This window comes from Nicotiana attenuata, unplaced genomic scaffold (genome assembly GCF_001879085.1).
Source record: "Nicotiana attenuata strain UT unplaced genomic scaffold, NIATTr2, whole genome shotgun sequence".
In the NCBI taxonomy this organism is placed as follows: Eukaryota; Viridiplantae; Streptophyta; class Magnoliopsida; order Solanales; family Solanaceae; genus Nicotiana; species Nicotiana attenuata.
In genome coordinates this window covers 408,860-424,604 of record NW_017670622.1, presented here as the reverse complement: position 1 = coordinate 424,604, position 15,745 = coordinate 408,860, and the positions used below count along the sequence as shown (strand labels likewise).

Sequence of the window (15,745 nt, the reverse complement as noted above, 5' to 3'; positions counted from 1 at the left end):
CCAAGTTAAAGGGCATTTCTAGACAAATTCTCTTATAATTAAAGCTATCATATGTTTTTCAAGAGACGTACAGAAATTTTATAACTAGAGGAAGCAATCTAGTTGAAGAAGTGTGATTGATTATTCATTTCTAGTGATTTTACACTTTTTTTTAATTGACTAATTTAGATTGTGCCACGTAAATTTTATTAAGGAGGAAACTCTTCCAATTATTTTTTTTATTAATATTTCTAGAGCTCAACTCGAAACCTCTAATTAAAGACAGAAGAATTGTATCCGTCTCGCCACATTATTAGCTGATTTCACTTAGTTCTTTAATCATTCATTTTTCGTTTATTTACAAGTCTATCAACCTTAAAAAGATAATCGAGTTAGATTCAAAAGCTACTATAGTCATTGGTCAATGATTGAAGTATAGTAGCTCAACCTTCACTCTGCGTTGTTCTATTCCTAGCCATATAAAAAAATTATTTTTGTTCATTTTTTCTACAATATTTAGGTAGAATATCATTTTCAATGAAGACACATGGAATTATTCAAACTGTTTTTCGATACTATAACTAGCCTACAACTCATCATTTAAAAAAATGAAAAAAATAAAAGCGGGTCCCAACCCATTATTTTTTCTGGTTGGCTAATAGTAGGTGTTTAATAGGTATAGAAATCAAGTGTTTAATTGGTAGTATATAAATTTGAGAAATGTATATTTTAGCTGCTTCAAAAAATAACAGTTGATAAAATATATATATTTTTGTATATATATATATATATATATATATATATATATATATATATATGTATATATTCAGAAAATATACATATTTTATATACTTTTTAATTAGGTTCAGTAAAGATCCCATTTTTTTTCGTTTTCTTGAGCCGAGGGTTTATCGGAAACAACATTTCTACTTCATCGGGATAGGGGTAAGGTCTACGTACACACTATCCTCCCCAAACCCCTTACTTCTAGCATTATACCGGGTTATTGTTGTTGTAGTAGTAGTAAAGATCCTTTGAAATACAATAGCTAGTAATTTAGTATAATCTTCATCATCTATTTTTACATTAAATAATTATCTTTTTGAAGCCTTTTTAATCATTTAAAAACTTCATTATTCCGTATACTCATTATTTGATCTTTTAATTATGCTTCATTATTTCCTTTTTTTTTGGTTTTTCACCCAATGTCTTGTACCTGCATTAGAGCCCGATTATATTCGGATTTACGCCACATAAGGCCCCATTCAGGGGAAATGCACCCTACTAAGGATTTTTCCATACTCAGGCTCGAACCCGAAACCTCTAGTTAAAGAAAGAGTAGTCTCATCCACTTCACCACATCTTTTGGTGGTACATTATTTCCTTCTATTGTGAGTTTGTGACACTAGGAATGTACAATAAAAAGAATAATCACCACATAATTTCATACTATATTTGGTTAGCCTCATTATGTTATTTTATGTGGAATATAATATAAAACAATAATTACGTGTATTAATATACATTTATAAAGCAAAAGCAAACAATCTGGCAAGTGACAGGGAACAATTATCAGAATCCTACATTCCCTGTACAACACCTTTTTTCCCACTAAATTCCTTGCTTTGTCCAGAAAAAAAAAAAAGAATCTGAACCCAAAAAGTTCTCAGATTGCCACTGTCTTTTTGTCTTTTTAGTGCTCACAGTTTTTCTCAAATCAAAGATTGTTGTATTAAATTTCCAACTAGGATATGGCCAAGTGTTGCAGCTTTACTGCATCAAGAAACTGGTGCTTTAAATACTCTTTTTCAAACTCAGGCCTAAAATCTTCCACTACAGATTTAACTGATGGTACTATTATGCATTGTTGGATTCCTAAAAACCACAAAGAAAAAAAGCCCACTTTAGTCCTTATTCATGGAATTGGAGCTAATGCAATGTGGCAATGGAATGAATTCATCTCACCTTTATCATCAAGATTCAATCTTTATGTTCCTGACTTGTTATTTTTTGGTGAATCTTATACTACTAGACCTGAAAGAAGTGAACTTTTTCAAGCACAGTGTGTTATGAGGATAATGGAAGTTTATGGGGTTAAGAAAATGACAGTTGTGGGGTTGAGTTATGGTGGTTTTGTAGGGTATAGTATGGCTGTTCAGTTTCCTGAGGCAGTGGAGAGAGTTGTTTTAGGGTGTTCTGGTGTTTGTCTTGAGGAAAAGGATATGGAAAATGGGATGCTTCAAGTGAAAAGTGTAGAGGAGGCTGTTTCAATTTTGTTGCCACAAACTCCTGAGAAGTTGAGGCAGCTTATGAAATTATCCTTTTATAAGCCTGCTCAGAAGGTTCCTTCTTGTTTCCTCAATGATTTTATTGATGTAAGTCTTTGATTTCTCACTTTTATATCCTTTTCTTTCTCACTGATTTTGTTAATTGTGATGTTGGAATTTATACCAGCCGAGCGTCTATTTGAAACAGCTTCTCTGCCCTTCCGTGGTAGGGGTAAGGCTGCGTACATCTAACCCTCCCTAGACCCTACTTGTGGGAAATTACTGGGTTTGTTGTTGTTGTTGATAATGTTGGAATTTATAAATTTACATGATTAGCTAATCTGTGTTTGTGCAGTTCATGTATTAGGTATAAAGATTGAATCTTGGTTTATTAGAACTAATGAGATCATTGGAATCAATTCCGACTTGGCTAAATATAGGACACACTGGAAGAAAATATCGACTAGTTGGTAATAGTTTCTAGACTTGCTAGAGAACTTCTAATATTATTATTATTATTGTTACTATTATATATAAAACTTATTTTTCACTTCTATTTTATTTGATACGATTATGACATGAGTTGAGCTTAAATGGAGAAGTGAGGATTCATATTGTCGACCCCAACTTGTTTGGGATTGAGGCGTAGTTGTTGGGAAAGTAGGATTCTTGAAGGTTTTGGAGTTTTAATCTTTTAAGAGTTTCTCCCAAGATAGAAGAATTGAGGATTATAAGTAAGTCTGATGCCTACTGTTAAAAAATAGTTTCTGTGTACCTCTTGTCACATTGGGGTGTGATTTATGACCCCTCTTCCTCCAGCAAGTTGCTAAAAGAATATTATTGAAAATAATTTAATCCGACCTACCGGACCAGTGACCTAAGGATATCTGAAAGGTTTACACCCCCAACTACAGTCCTCCGCTCTACCAACTGAGCTAAGGTCGGTTGTATAAACCCCTGCCTAGTTTAATATTATAAGGTGATCTATCTTATTAAATTCCAATAATGTTTATTCTCTATCCATTTTACAAATATGAACTTGATGGATAAACTTCTGGATTGTTTATATATGCTTTGGTGAGCTTTGGCTTGTGGCCTGAAGAATGTTCATTAGTTATTCCAAGTAATTCTGGTAATCATACTTTTTGACCTCATGGTGTTATTTTGCATCATTACTTTTTCTCAATACATTCCCTCAGCCAGTTCAAGATTTTATGTCCATCTCTCTGCTATTAACTCTTCTTTTCCCTTTCCTTCTTTCATATGCACAGACAATGCAGTGTTAAGAGTTTGATCAATTTGCATTGGGAAATATTTGTGACAGTTGGATAGGGGTTCTTTTCCTATATTGCATTATGAAAAATCAGGAAATCTATGTTTTGAGGATATTTGTGACTGTTGGATGGTTGTTGTCTTCAATATTGCTGTATGAGAATCATGAATTGTTGGTTTTCGATACATGAAAAGAAATTTGGGTTTATTGGGGAGCTTATGCTAATGCCTTGAGAATAGTTTGGTTATTGTTTGATCTTGCCTCTCCCTTCGAATCATGATAACATTGTAAGGTAATCTTACTTAGTGATTTCCAATAATGAATAATGTCTTCAACTTCAAGTATATGATGTTGACGATAAAAATTTTATGAAGTTGTTTATAAGATTTTTGGTGACTTATTTACCTTTTGGCCAGAAGTGTACATTGTTTCCTGTACCAATTCTGGTCTGGCTCCAAAGAAATCCAAATTGTAATGATCTATGTGCATTGCATCCTTCTAATTATTTGCTCTTATGTTGTTCCTTCGCACCACTACTTGTTCTCTAGGCTTTCCTTCTGCGTTTTCACGCATAAGTATCAGTTTTCAAGTTCTTGTTGTCTGTTTGTCTATCTGAACTCTTTCCTTCCCTCCACCGTCCTGGTTCTCCCTTTCTTTATCAAATACCATATGTAGTATATATTCTTGAAATCTTGATAAATGATTGGTATTTCAAGACATTTGTGTTAAGTGCTTGGTTTCTTGCATTCATAAAGAAGCTAGTTGTTGTGGGTCTGGGTTTCTCACTGAAATTTTAACCTCTCCCTGGATTAAGAAACAAGAATTTGCAGGGAATCTCAAACTACTGACACAAGAATATAATTTTAAAAGTTGCTATTGCCTAAGATAATGGTAGTAAATACTTTCCATGCACCTCTAGTCAGAGTGGAAGTGTATTAAAAGGAAAACCCCTCTTCTCTAGATTAAAATACTTATAAAAAAGGAGAAAGAACATGGAAAAAGAATCAATCCGACCTGCCGGATTCGAACCAGCGACCTAAGGATATCTGATAGGTTTTACACCCACTACAGTCCTCCGCTCTACCAACTGAGCTAAGGTCGGTTGCTATTGATTCTTTCCAATGCTGTGGTTTTGAAAACATTAAGAATGTCTATGTTGTTGTGTTCCAAGAATCAGTTTTCACTTCACTAGGTTCCTGTTTGATCTTGACTGTACCTTGGAATCTTGATAACATTGTAAGGTGATCTTACTTAGTGAGTTCCAAGAATTAATTTTCTCTTCCATCTCCAGTTTCAAATATATGAAGTTGAGAAATAGACTTATAAAGTTGTTTATAAGATGTTTGATTTTGTCCACCTTTTCCCCTGATGTGTACATTATTCTTCTACCAGTTGGGGCTCCAAAGAAGCCCAAATCGTCATGATCTCTGTGCATTGGCATTTTCTAGTTATTTGCTCTTATGATGTTCCTTTTGCACCACTACTTGTTCCCTAGGCTCCTTCTTCATTTTATGCCCAAGTATCGGTTTAAAGTCATTGCTGTCTGTTTGTCCATATGAATTCTTTCCTTCCCCTCCACCACCCTGGTGCCCCTTTTCTCTTTCTCAAAGGTTATGCAGTGTATATCCTTGGCATTTTCTAGTTATTTGCTCTTATGAGAGTTGCATGCTTGTTGTTTTCTTACATTGATAAAGAAGTTAGTTGTTGTGGGTCTGGGTTTCTCACTGAAAATTTAAGCCTCTGCCTGGATTAAGAAATTGGAGAATGCAGGGAATCTCAAACTACTGACACAAGATATATTTTTAAAAGTTGCTATTGCCAAAGATAATAATAAATACTTTTCATGTACCTCTTGTCAGAGTGAGAGTATATTATATAAAAACCCTCTTCAGATTAAAATAATTATAAGAAAAAAGAGAAAGAAGATGGCAAAAGAATCAATCCGACCTGCCGGATTCGAACCAGCGACCTAAGGATATCTGATAGGTTTTACACCCCAACTACAGTCCTCCGCTCTACCAACTGAGCTAAGGTCGGTTGCTATTGATTCTTTCCAGTGGTTTTGAAAACATTAAAATGTCTACCTTGTCTTGTTCCAAGAATGAAGCTACTGCTGAATATTGTTGTATGAAGTTATGCAATGATCTTTTAAAGCCGGGGAGCTCATGCTAATGCCTATTGAGCATGAGCGTTTTTTTCCTTATCAAAAAAATAAAACAAAATTGGGAGTTCATGCTAATGCCTTGAAAATTGTTTTCTTGTTGTTTGATCTTGCATGAAGGGGAGCCTTGGCGTAACTGGTAAAGTTGTTGCCATTTGACCAGAATGTCACGGGTTCGAGCCGTGGAAACAGCCTTTTGCAGAAATGCAGGGTAAGGCTGCATATAATAGACCCTTTGGTCGGGCCCTTCTCCCGACCCCACGCATAGCCGGAGCTTAGTGCATCGGGCTGCCCTTTTTTGCTTGATCTTGCATGTACCTTGGAATCTTGATAACATTGTAAAGTGATCTTACTTAGTGAGTTCCAATAATGAATTTCGTCTTCCATCTACAATTTCAAATATAAGAAGTTGAGGAAAAAACTCTTGAAGCTGTTTATAAGATGTTTGATGACTTATATACCTTTTGACCCGAAGGCGTTATTTCTTCTACCAGTTCTGCTCCAAATAACGGGAGAAATTCAAAAATAGCCAGATTTACAAGTGGTCGTTCAAAAATAGCACAGTTTCAAAAGTAATCGGAATTTAGCCACTTTTCATGTAAAGATAGATCTGAGGGAAAATACTGTTCAAAACCCGGAAAATACGCCAGTATATTATGCTGGAGTTCCAGCATAAGTATACTTGAACTCCAGCATATTATACTGGAGTTCCAGGATAAGTATGCTGGAACTCCAGCTTAATATGATGGAGTTCCAGCATAAGTACACTAGAACTCCAGCATAATATACTGGAGTTCCAGCAAAGTATACCGGTCCAGTATAATATGCTGGAAGTTCATACACAAGTGCTCGAATCTCCAGTATATTATGCTGGAACTTTCTGTGTGTTGGAGTTCTAGCATAATATGCTGGAAGTTCATACACAGGTGCACCGAACTCCAGTATATTATGCTGGACCGGTCTCTGTTGCAGCAAAATAGTGGCTATTTTTCATTGACTTTGTAAACGCTGGCTATTTTTGAATGACCAGTCCGAAAACTGGCTAGACCGTGCTATTTTTACCCAAATAAGCCCAAATTGTAATGATCTACGTGCATTGCTTCCTTCTAGTTCCTTTTGCACCACTTGTTCTCTAGGCATTTCTTCTGCATTCTTTTAACAAGCAGGCATTCTTTCTGCGTTTTCACGCCTAAGTATCGGTTTAAAGTTCTTGCTGTCTTTCTATATAAACTCTTTCCTTCCGTTCCGCCACCCTGGTGCCCTCTTTCTCTATCTCAAATATTATGTGTAGTATATACTCTTGAAATTTTCCAAATGATTGGTATTTCAAGACATTTGTGACGGTTGGGAGCTTGTTTTTCTATTACATTAGTATGGAGAACTAGTTGTTTTGGATCTGTATTTCTCACTGAAATTGTAAGCCTCTGCCTGGATTAAGAAATTGGATATTGCAGGGAATCTTACACAACTGACACAAGAATGTATTTTTTATAAGTTGCTATTGCCAAAAACAGTGGTGATTAGTTCTTTTAATGCACCTCTTGTCAGAATGGCAGTATATTATATGGCAAACCCCTCTTCTCAAGATTAAAATAATTATAAATTAAAAAAATATGGCAAAAGAATCAATCCGACCTGCCGGATTCGAACCAGCGACCTAAGGATATCTGATAGGTTTTACACCCACTACAGTCCTCCGCTCTACCAACTGAGCTAAGGTCGGTTGCTATTGATTCTCTTCAATGCTGTGCTTTTGAAAACATTAAGAATGTCTATCTTGTTGTGTTCCATGATATCAGTTCTCACTTCAGTAGGTTGCTGTTTGATCTCGCCTGTACCTTGGAATCTTGATAACATTGTAAAGTGATCTTTAAAGTTGTTTATAAAATGATTGGTTACTTGTCTATCTTTTCTCCTGAAGTGTACATTGTTTGCTCTGATGTTGTTCCTTTTGCACCACTTTGTGCTCTAGGCATTCCTTCTGCGTCGCACGCCTAAGTGTCAGATTTCAAGTTCTTGCTGTATGTTTGTCTATATGAACTCTTTCCTTCCCCTCCATTACCCTGGTTCCGCCCCTTTCTCTTTCTCAAATATTGTATGTAGCATGTACTCTTGAATTTGACATACGATTGGTATTTCAAGAAATGAAATATAATGTTGGCGTAAAATGAATTTAAATAGAGAAACATGGTTAATAAGGATGGTCTGACTTGTTTGAGACTGAGGCGCAATTGTTGTATTGATATTTCAAGACATTTGTGACAGTTGGGTGCTTGCTGTTTTCTTACATTAGTATATAGAAGGTAGTTTCTGTGGGTCTGCATTTCTCACGAAAATTTTAATCCTCTGCCTGAATTAAGAAATTGGAGATTGCAGGGAATCTGACACTACTGACATAAGAATATATTTTTATAAGTTGCTATAGCCAAAAATAATGATAATAAACTGTTTTCATGCACCTCTTGTCCAGAGTAGGTCTATATTATATGGGAAACCTCTCTTCTCCAGATTAAAAAAAAGGGCAGCCCGGTGCACTAAGCTCCCGCTACGCGCGGGGTCTGGGGAAGGGCCGGACCACAAGGGTCTACTGTACGCAGTCTTACCCTGCATTTCTGCAAGAGGTTGTTTCCATGACTTGAACCCTTGACCTCCTGGTCACATGGCATCAAATTTACCAGTTACGCCATGGCTCCCCTTCAGATTAAAATAATTATTTAAAAAAAATGGCAAAAGAATCAATCCGACCTGCCGGATTCGAACCAGCGACCTAAGGATATCTGATAGGTTTTACACACACTACGGTCGTCCGCTCTACCAACTGAGCTAAGGTCGGCTGCTATTGATTCTTTCTAATGCTGTGGTTTTGAAAACATTCTGTCTTGTTGTGTTCCATGATATCAGTTCTCACTTCAGTAGGTTACTGTTTGATCTTGCCTGTACCTTGGAAACTTGATGACATAGTAAGGTGATCTTACTTGGTGAGTTCCAAGAATGAATTTTGTCTTCTATCTCTAGTTTCACGCATATGAAGTTGAGGAATAGACTTTTAATGTTGTTTATAAGATGTTTGGTTACTCGTCTACCTTTTCGTCTAAGTGTCCATTATTTGCTCTTATGATGTTCCTTTTGCACCACTACTTGTTATCTAGGCATTCCTTCTGCGTCTTCACACCTAAGTATCGGATTTCAAGTTCTTGCTATCTGTTTGTCCTTATAAACTCTTTCCTTCCCCTCCACCACCCTGGTGCACCCCTTTCTCTTTCCCAAATATTACATGTGGCACGTACTCTTGATATTTGATAAACGATTGGTATTTCAGGAAATGAAATATGATGTTGGTCTGGCATGAATTTAAATGGAGAAATATGGTTAGTGAGGATTCATATAGCCGACCCAACTTGTTTGGGACCGAGGCGCATTTATTGTATTGATATTCCAATACATTTGTGACAGTTGGGTGCTTGTTGTTTTCTTACATTGGTATTGAGAAGCTAGTTTTTGTGGGTCTGCGTTTCTCACAAAAAATTTAAGCCTCTGCCTGGATTAAGAAATAGGAGATTGCAGGGAATCTCACACTACTGACACAAGGATATATTTTTGTAAGTTACTATGGCCAAACATAATGGTAATAAATTGTTTTCATGCACCTCTTGTCAGAGTAGGAGTATATTATATGGAAAACCCCTCTTCTCCAGATTAATTTAATTATTGAAAGAACATGGCAAAAGAATCAATCCGACCTGCCGGATTCGAACCAGCGACCTAAGGATATCTGATAGGCTTTACACCCCACTACAGTCCTCCGCTCTACCAACTGAGCTAAGGTCGGTTGCTATTGATTCTTCCCATGCAGTGGTTTTGACAACATTAAAATGTCTGTCTTGTCTTGTTCCAAGAGTGAAATACTCAAGGCTACTGCTGAATATTGTTGTAAAAATTTATGCAATGATCTTTGAAAGCTGGGGAGCTCATGCTAATGTCTATTTCATGAGCATGAGCATCTTTTCCTTATCAAAAAATAAAATAAAGTTGGGGAGTTCATGCTTATGCCTTAAAAAATGTTTTGTTGTTGCTTGATCTTGCATGAAGGGGAGCCTTGGCGTAACTGGTAAAGTTGCTTCCATGTGACTAGGAGGTCACAGGTTCGAGCCGTGGAAACAACCTCTTGCAGAAATATAGGATAAGGCTGCAATAGACCCTTGTAGTCCAGTCCTTCCCCGGACCCGGCGCATAGCGGGAGCTTAGTGCACCGGGCTGCCCTTTTTTGCTTGATCTTGCATGTACCTTGGAATCTTGATAACATTGTATAGTGATCTTACTTAGTGAGTTCCAATAATGAATTTGGTCTTCCATCTACAATTTCAAATATATGAAGTTGAGGAAGAAACTCTTGAAGCTGTTTATAAGATGTTTGATGATTTATCTACCTTTTGACCTGAAGACATTATTTCTTCTACCAGTTCTCGCTCCAGTGAAGCCTAAATTGTCATGATCTATGTGCATTGCATCCTTCTAGTTATTTGCTCGTATGATGTTCCTTTTGCACCACTACTTGTTCTCTAGGCATTCCGTTCAAGCCTAAGTATCGGTTTAAAGTTCTTGCTGTCTGTTTGTCTATATAAACTCTTCCCATCCGTTCCACCACCCTGGTACCCTCTTTCTCTTTCTGAAATATTATATGTAATATATACTCTTGAAATTTGATAAATGATTGGTATTTCAAGACATTTGTGACGGTTTGGAGCTTGTTTTTCTATTTAATTGGTATGGAGAACTAGTTGTTTTAGGTCTGTGTTTCTCACTGAAATTTTAGGCCTCTGCCTGGATTAAGAAATTGGAAATTGCAGGGAATCTCACACAACTGACTCAAGAATGTATTTTTTATAAGTTGCTATTGCCAAAAACAATGGTGATAAATTATTTTAATGCACCTCTTGTCAGAATGGCAGTATATTATATGGAAAACCCCTCTTCTCAAGATTAAAGTAATTATAAATAATAAAAAATATGGCAAAAGAATCAATCCGACCTGCCGGATTCGAACCAGCGACCTAAGGATATCTGATAGGCTTTACACCCCACTACAGTCCTCCGCTCTACCAACTGAGCTAAGGTCGGTTGCTATTGATTCTTTCCAATGCTGTGGTTTTGAAAACATTAAAAATGTCTATCTTGTTCTGTTCCAAGAATCAGTTTTCACTTCAGTAGGTTACTTTTTTTATCTTGACTGTACCTTGGAATCTTGATAACATTGTAAGGTGATCTTACCTACTGAGTTCCAAGAATGAATTTTGTCTTCCAATTCCAATTTCAAATATATGAAGTTGAGATATAGATTTTGAAAGTTGTTTATAAGATGTTTCATTTTGTCCACTTTTTTGCCTGATGTATACATTATTCTTCTACCAGTTCGGGCTACAAAGAAGCCCAAATAGTCATGATCTATGTGCATTGGCATTTTCTATTTATTTGCTCTTATGATGTTCCTTTTGTACCTCTACTTGTTCTGTAGGCATTCCTTCTGCATGTCCACGCCTAAGTATCGGATTTCATGTTATTGCTGTTCGTCTGTGTAAACTTTTTCCCTTCCACCACCTATTGGTATTTCAAGACATTTGTGACAGTTGGAATTGGATGCTTGTTGTTTTCTTACATTGATAAAGAAGCTAGTTGTTGTGTGCAGTGGCGAAGCTAGGAATTTCTCCAAGGGTGTTCAAATTTAAAAGAAGTGAAAATTTTTTCTGACAAAGGGTGTTCAATATGTATTATATACATCTAAAACGTAATATTTTATCAATGTACACAGTGCAATTTTTCGACGAAGGGTGGTCAGTTGACCACCCTTATGACCATGTGGCTTCGCCACTGGTTGTGGGTCTAGGTTTCTCACTGAAATCTTAAGCCTTTGCCTGGATTAAGAAATAGGAGATTGCAGGGAATCTGACACAACTGAAACAAGAAAATGTTTTTATAAGTTTCTATAGCCAAAACTAATGCTAATAAACTGTTTTCATGCACCTCTTGTCAGAGTTAGGACTATATTATATGAAAAATCCCTCTTCTCCAGATTAAAAATATATATAAGAAAGTCTTACCTTATAAAAAAACGTATGACTAAAATAAGAGAAAGAAGATGGCAAAAGAATCAATCCGACCTGCCGGATTCGAACCAGCGACCTAACGATATCTGATAGGTTTTACACCCCAACTACAGTCCTCCGCTCTACCAACTGAGCTAAGGTCGGTTGCTATTGATTCTTTCCAATGCTATAGTTTTGAAAACATTAAAACATGTCTATCTTGTTTTGTTCGAAGAACGACTTTCCAATCAACTACTGTTGAGTGTTGTTCACCAGTGATATCGAGTTATGCAATGACCTTTTAAAGTTGGATAACTCATGCTAATGCCTTGAAAATGGTTTTGTTGTTGCTTGATCTTGCCTGTACCTTCAAATCTTGATAACATTGTATTGTGATCTTACTTAGTGATTTCCAAGACTGAATTTCGTCTTCCATCTACAACTTCAAAAACATGAAGTTGAGAAGAAACTCTTAAAGTTTATTATAAGATGTATGGTTACATGTGTACCTTTTTTCCTGAAGTTTACAATATCTTCTACCAGTTCGGGCTCCAAAGAAGCCCAAATTGTCATGATCTATGTGCATTGCATCCTTCTAGTTATTTGCTCTTATGATGTTCCTTTTGCACCACTATTTGTTCTGTAGGTGTTCCTTCTGTGTTTTCACGCCTATGTATCAGATTTCAAGCTCTTGCTGTCTGATTGTCTATATAAACTCTTTCCTTCCCCTCCACCACCCTGGTGCGCCCCTTTACAACAACAACCAACTAACGCAGTGTGATCCCACAAGCGCGGTCTGCACTGGGTTTGTTGTTGTTGTTGTTGTTGTTGTTGTGCTTTCTCTTTCTCTAATATTATACGTAGGACACCTTTCCTTGAGCCGAGGGTCTATCGGAAACAACCTCTCTATCTTTATAAGGTAGGGGTAAGGTCTGCGTACACACTACCCTCCCCATACCCCATTTATGGGATTACATTGGGTTTGTTGTTGATGTAAATATTATATGTAGCATTTATTCTTGAAATTTGATAAGCTATTCGTATTTCAAGGATAAATTCTTTCCTTCCCCTCACCACCTGGTGCCCCTTTTTCTTTTTGTCAAATATTATTTATAGCATGTACTCTTGAAATTTTGACAGAGACTGGTATGTCAAGAAACGAAACATAATGTTGACCTAAGATGAATTTAAATGGAGAAACATGGTTAGTAAGTATTCATATAGCCGGCCCGACTTGTTTGAGATTGAGGCACAGTTGTTGTATTGATATTTCAAGACATTTGTGACAGTTGGGTGCTTGTTGTTTTCTTACTTTGGTATAGATAAGCTAGTTTTTTTTGGTCTGGATTTCTCACTAAAATTTTAAGCCTCTGCTTGGATTTAGAAATAGGAGATTGCAGGGAATCTGATACTACTGACACAAATATATTTTTATAAGTTGCTATCTCCAAAAATAATGGTAATAAACTGTTTTCATGCACCTCTATCAGAGTAGGACTATATTATATGGGAAACCTATCCTCTACAGATTAAAATAATTATTAAAAGAAGATGGCAAAAAGAATCAATCCGACCTGCCGGATTCGAACCAGCGACCTAAGGATATCTGATAGGTTTTACACCCCAACTACAGTCCTCCGCTCTACCAACTGAGCTAAGGTCGGTTGCTATTGATTCTTTCCAATGCTATAGTTTTGAAAACATTAAAACATGTCTATCTTGTTTTGTTCCAAGAATGACTTTCAGATCAAAGCTACTGCTGAATGTTGTTCACTAGTGATACGGAGTTATGCAATGACCTTTTGAGGACTTTAGTTTTGACTCCTATATGTTTTTTGGAAATGGAGTTCAAACATGGACGTTAATTGTGAGAAAAGAAGTTTTAAGTTTTCTCATAGATATTGTCTTGTGGGAGATGATAAATGGATGTGTGAAATATGCACTGCTATTGTACAATATACTAGAAATACGAGGAGGGTCCGTGAAATCAACTTTGAGGCTTTCACCTAGTAGAATTTTGACCGCAGCTAGACGAAGATGCTATAGACATTTAGCGGATGCATCAACTAATCCAGCTCTTATTTACATTTGGCTTCTCATTAGTACTAGAAGTTTGAATATATGTCACAATCGTTCAACTTGAAGTTGGTATTTACGTGTTTTGTTTTCTTGTTGTTGCAGGTAATGTGCACAGTTAATCATCAAGAAAGAAAGGAGTTGATCGAAGCATTACACAATAACAGAAAGTTCTCTGATCTTCCTAATATTACTCAGGTTCGTACAAAACTATGATCTCATCTCTGCCACTTACATCAACAACAATCCAGTATAATCCCACAAGTGGGGTTTGGGGAGGGTAGTATGTATGCAGACCTTACCCTTAACCTGTGGAGAAGAGGTTGTTTCCGATAGACCCTCGGCAAAAAAAGTTCAATAATTACCGCTTGTCATTAGTTCCCTTTCTGATGTTCTCTCATCGATCTGAGCTCTCTTAACTGTGTTTACCTCCTTTACGCAGCCCACGTTGATAATATGGGGAGAATATGATCAGATATTCCCACTGGAATTGGCTCACAGATTAAAAAGGTCAATCTTACAATACTAGACTAGTTCATTTCCTTTTTTGTTTCAATTTTTAATGTTTCCTCCATTCAATCCCCTCCACTTACAAGAATTAAACGACTAACTTAGTGTTTTGTCTGAATTCGCTTTGATGGAGCAGGCATTTAGGCGAGAACGCCCAACTCGTGATAATAAAGGATGCGGGACATGCAATTAACATGGAGAAACCGAAGGAGCTTTACAAACACTTGAAGTCTTTCCTTCTTGATTCTCACCCTCATACTAAGCAGGACAATAATGGCGATTGCCACAAACAAGATTAAAAGAGTGAAGAAGATATTACATTGGAGGGATTTTTCTGGTAATTTGCCTGAATCTCTTGGCTACCTAACTTCACTGCATTAATTGTCACTTGATTGTTGCAATCTCTCGGGGCCTATTCCTGAATCTTCACCTGCACAGAGTATTTGTTCTTTGAAGGTAGTTCCCTAAACGGAAAAATATGATCCGGTATATTCTCCATTTTAATCACTAAGTTATTCAAACTTGAGTTTTAAGTTGCAAGGTCCATTTCCCGAGTCAATTCAAAACCTTATGAGCCTAACTCGACTTGATCTATCATAAGATCAAGATACACAAGATGTTTGAGGCCTGAAAAGATCAAGTCGCATTAGGCTCATAAGGTTTTGAATTGACTTGGGAAGAGGACCCGGCAACTCGTTAAAGCTCAAGTCTAAGTAGCTTAGTGATGAGAGGGAGAATATACAGGATGGTATTATTCCGTTCAGGGAGTTACCTTCAACGAACAAATACACTGTGCGGGTGAAATTCGAAATAGATTCAAGAATAGGCCCCGAGAGATTGCAAGAATCAAGTGACAAATAATGCAATGAAGTTAGATAGCCAAGAGATTCAGGCAAATTACCAGAAAAAATTCACGATACAGAATATAAACTTCTTCATTCTTGACCTATTAGTTTATTTTTGCTGGGTGAGCTATCTACCATTGGATAAGCTGAAAGATATATAGAAGCAGAAGACATAATTATATTCTTTAATACTAAAGTTAATCCATCAATAATTATAGGGTGTGAATTGGTGCAGCTAGATTGTTCAATTGTGCTTGTAAGAACATTGATTTGCTGAATAATTGGGAAAATTATTAGGTGAGACTTCTACACTATAAACATGACTTTGCATTGCGCTCACCATGCCTTCAAGATTTAGAGTTCAAAATATGTTTGTTTTATGTGTAACTTTGAGCTAAATATCTTGCTATTCAGGTACTTCCTCCGGTCCAAAATAAGTGATTTTTTAGCTGTTTTCACACAGATTAAAAATTCACCTTTTAACATTAATTAGCAATAAAATTGACCATATTAACTTTTACTATCTCTTTACATAAACACTCCTAACACATACT

At 36.5% G+C, this 15,745-nt stretch overlaps 1 protein-coding gene and 8 non-coding genes across 9 annotated transcripts; 1 reads left to right on the top strand and 8 right to left on the bottom strand.

Moving 5' to 3' along the window:
* Positions 1 to 1,544: 1,544 nt before the first annotated feature.
* On the top strand, positions 1,545 to 15,530 carry LOC109241618 (uncharacterized hydrolase YugF). Its single transcript, XM_019408382.1, has 4 exons — positions 1,545 to 2,354; positions 13,942 to 14,034; positions 14,279 to 14,346; positions 14,483 to 15,530. Exons 1-4 carry the CDS (start codon positions 1,731 to 1,733, stop codon positions 14,643 to 14,645), a joined length of 948 nt encoding a protein of 315 aa, XP_019263927.1. The 5' UTR covers positions 1,545 to 1,730; the 3' UTR covers positions 14,646 to 15,530.
* Positions 4,528 to 4,621, bottom strand: TRNAY-GUA. Its single transcript has 2 exons — positions 4,585 to 4,621; positions 4,528 to 4,563 (listed from the first exon to the last, which is right to left on the bottom strand). It is a non-coding gene; the product is annotated as a tRNA-Tyr (tRNA).
* TRNAY-GUA lies at positions 5,461 to 5,556 on the bottom strand. The gene is made up of 2 exons: positions 5,520 to 5,556; positions 5,461 to 5,496 (listed from the first exon to the last, which is right to left on the bottom strand). It is a non-coding gene; the product is annotated as a tRNA-Tyr (tRNA).
* Positions 7,310 to 7,403, bottom strand: TRNAY-GUA. The gene is made up of 2 exons: positions 7,367 to 7,403; positions 7,310 to 7,345 (listed from the first exon to the last, which is right to left on the bottom strand). It is a non-coding gene; the product is annotated as a tRNA-Tyr (tRNA).
* Positions 8,420 to 8,513, bottom strand: TRNAY-GUA. Its single transcript has 2 exons — positions 8,477 to 8,513; positions 8,420 to 8,455 (listed from the first exon to the last, which is right to left on the bottom strand). It is a non-coding gene; the product is annotated as a tRNA-Tyr (tRNA).
* TRNAY-GUA lies at positions 9,415 to 9,509 on the bottom strand. The gene is made up of 2 exons: positions 9,473 to 9,509; positions 9,415 to 9,450 (listed from the first exon to the last, which is right to left on the bottom strand). It is a non-coding gene; the product is annotated as a tRNA-Tyr (tRNA).
* Positions 10,704 to 10,798, bottom strand: TRNAY-GUA. The gene is made up of 2 exons: positions 10,762 to 10,798; positions 10,704 to 10,739 (listed from the first exon to the last, which is right to left on the bottom strand). It is a non-coding gene; the product is annotated as a tRNA-Tyr (tRNA).
* Positions 11,830 to 11,925, bottom strand: TRNAY-GUA. Its single transcript has 2 exons — positions 11,889 to 11,925; positions 11,830 to 11,865 (listed from the first exon to the last, which is right to left on the bottom strand). It is a non-coding gene; the product is annotated as a tRNA-Tyr (tRNA).
* Positions 13,329 to 13,424, bottom strand: TRNAY-GUA. The gene is made up of 2 exons: positions 13,388 to 13,424; positions 13,329 to 13,364 (listed from the first exon to the last, which is right to left on the bottom strand). It is a non-coding gene; the product is annotated as a tRNA-Tyr (tRNA).
* Positions 15,531 to 15,745: the final 215 nt, after the last annotated feature.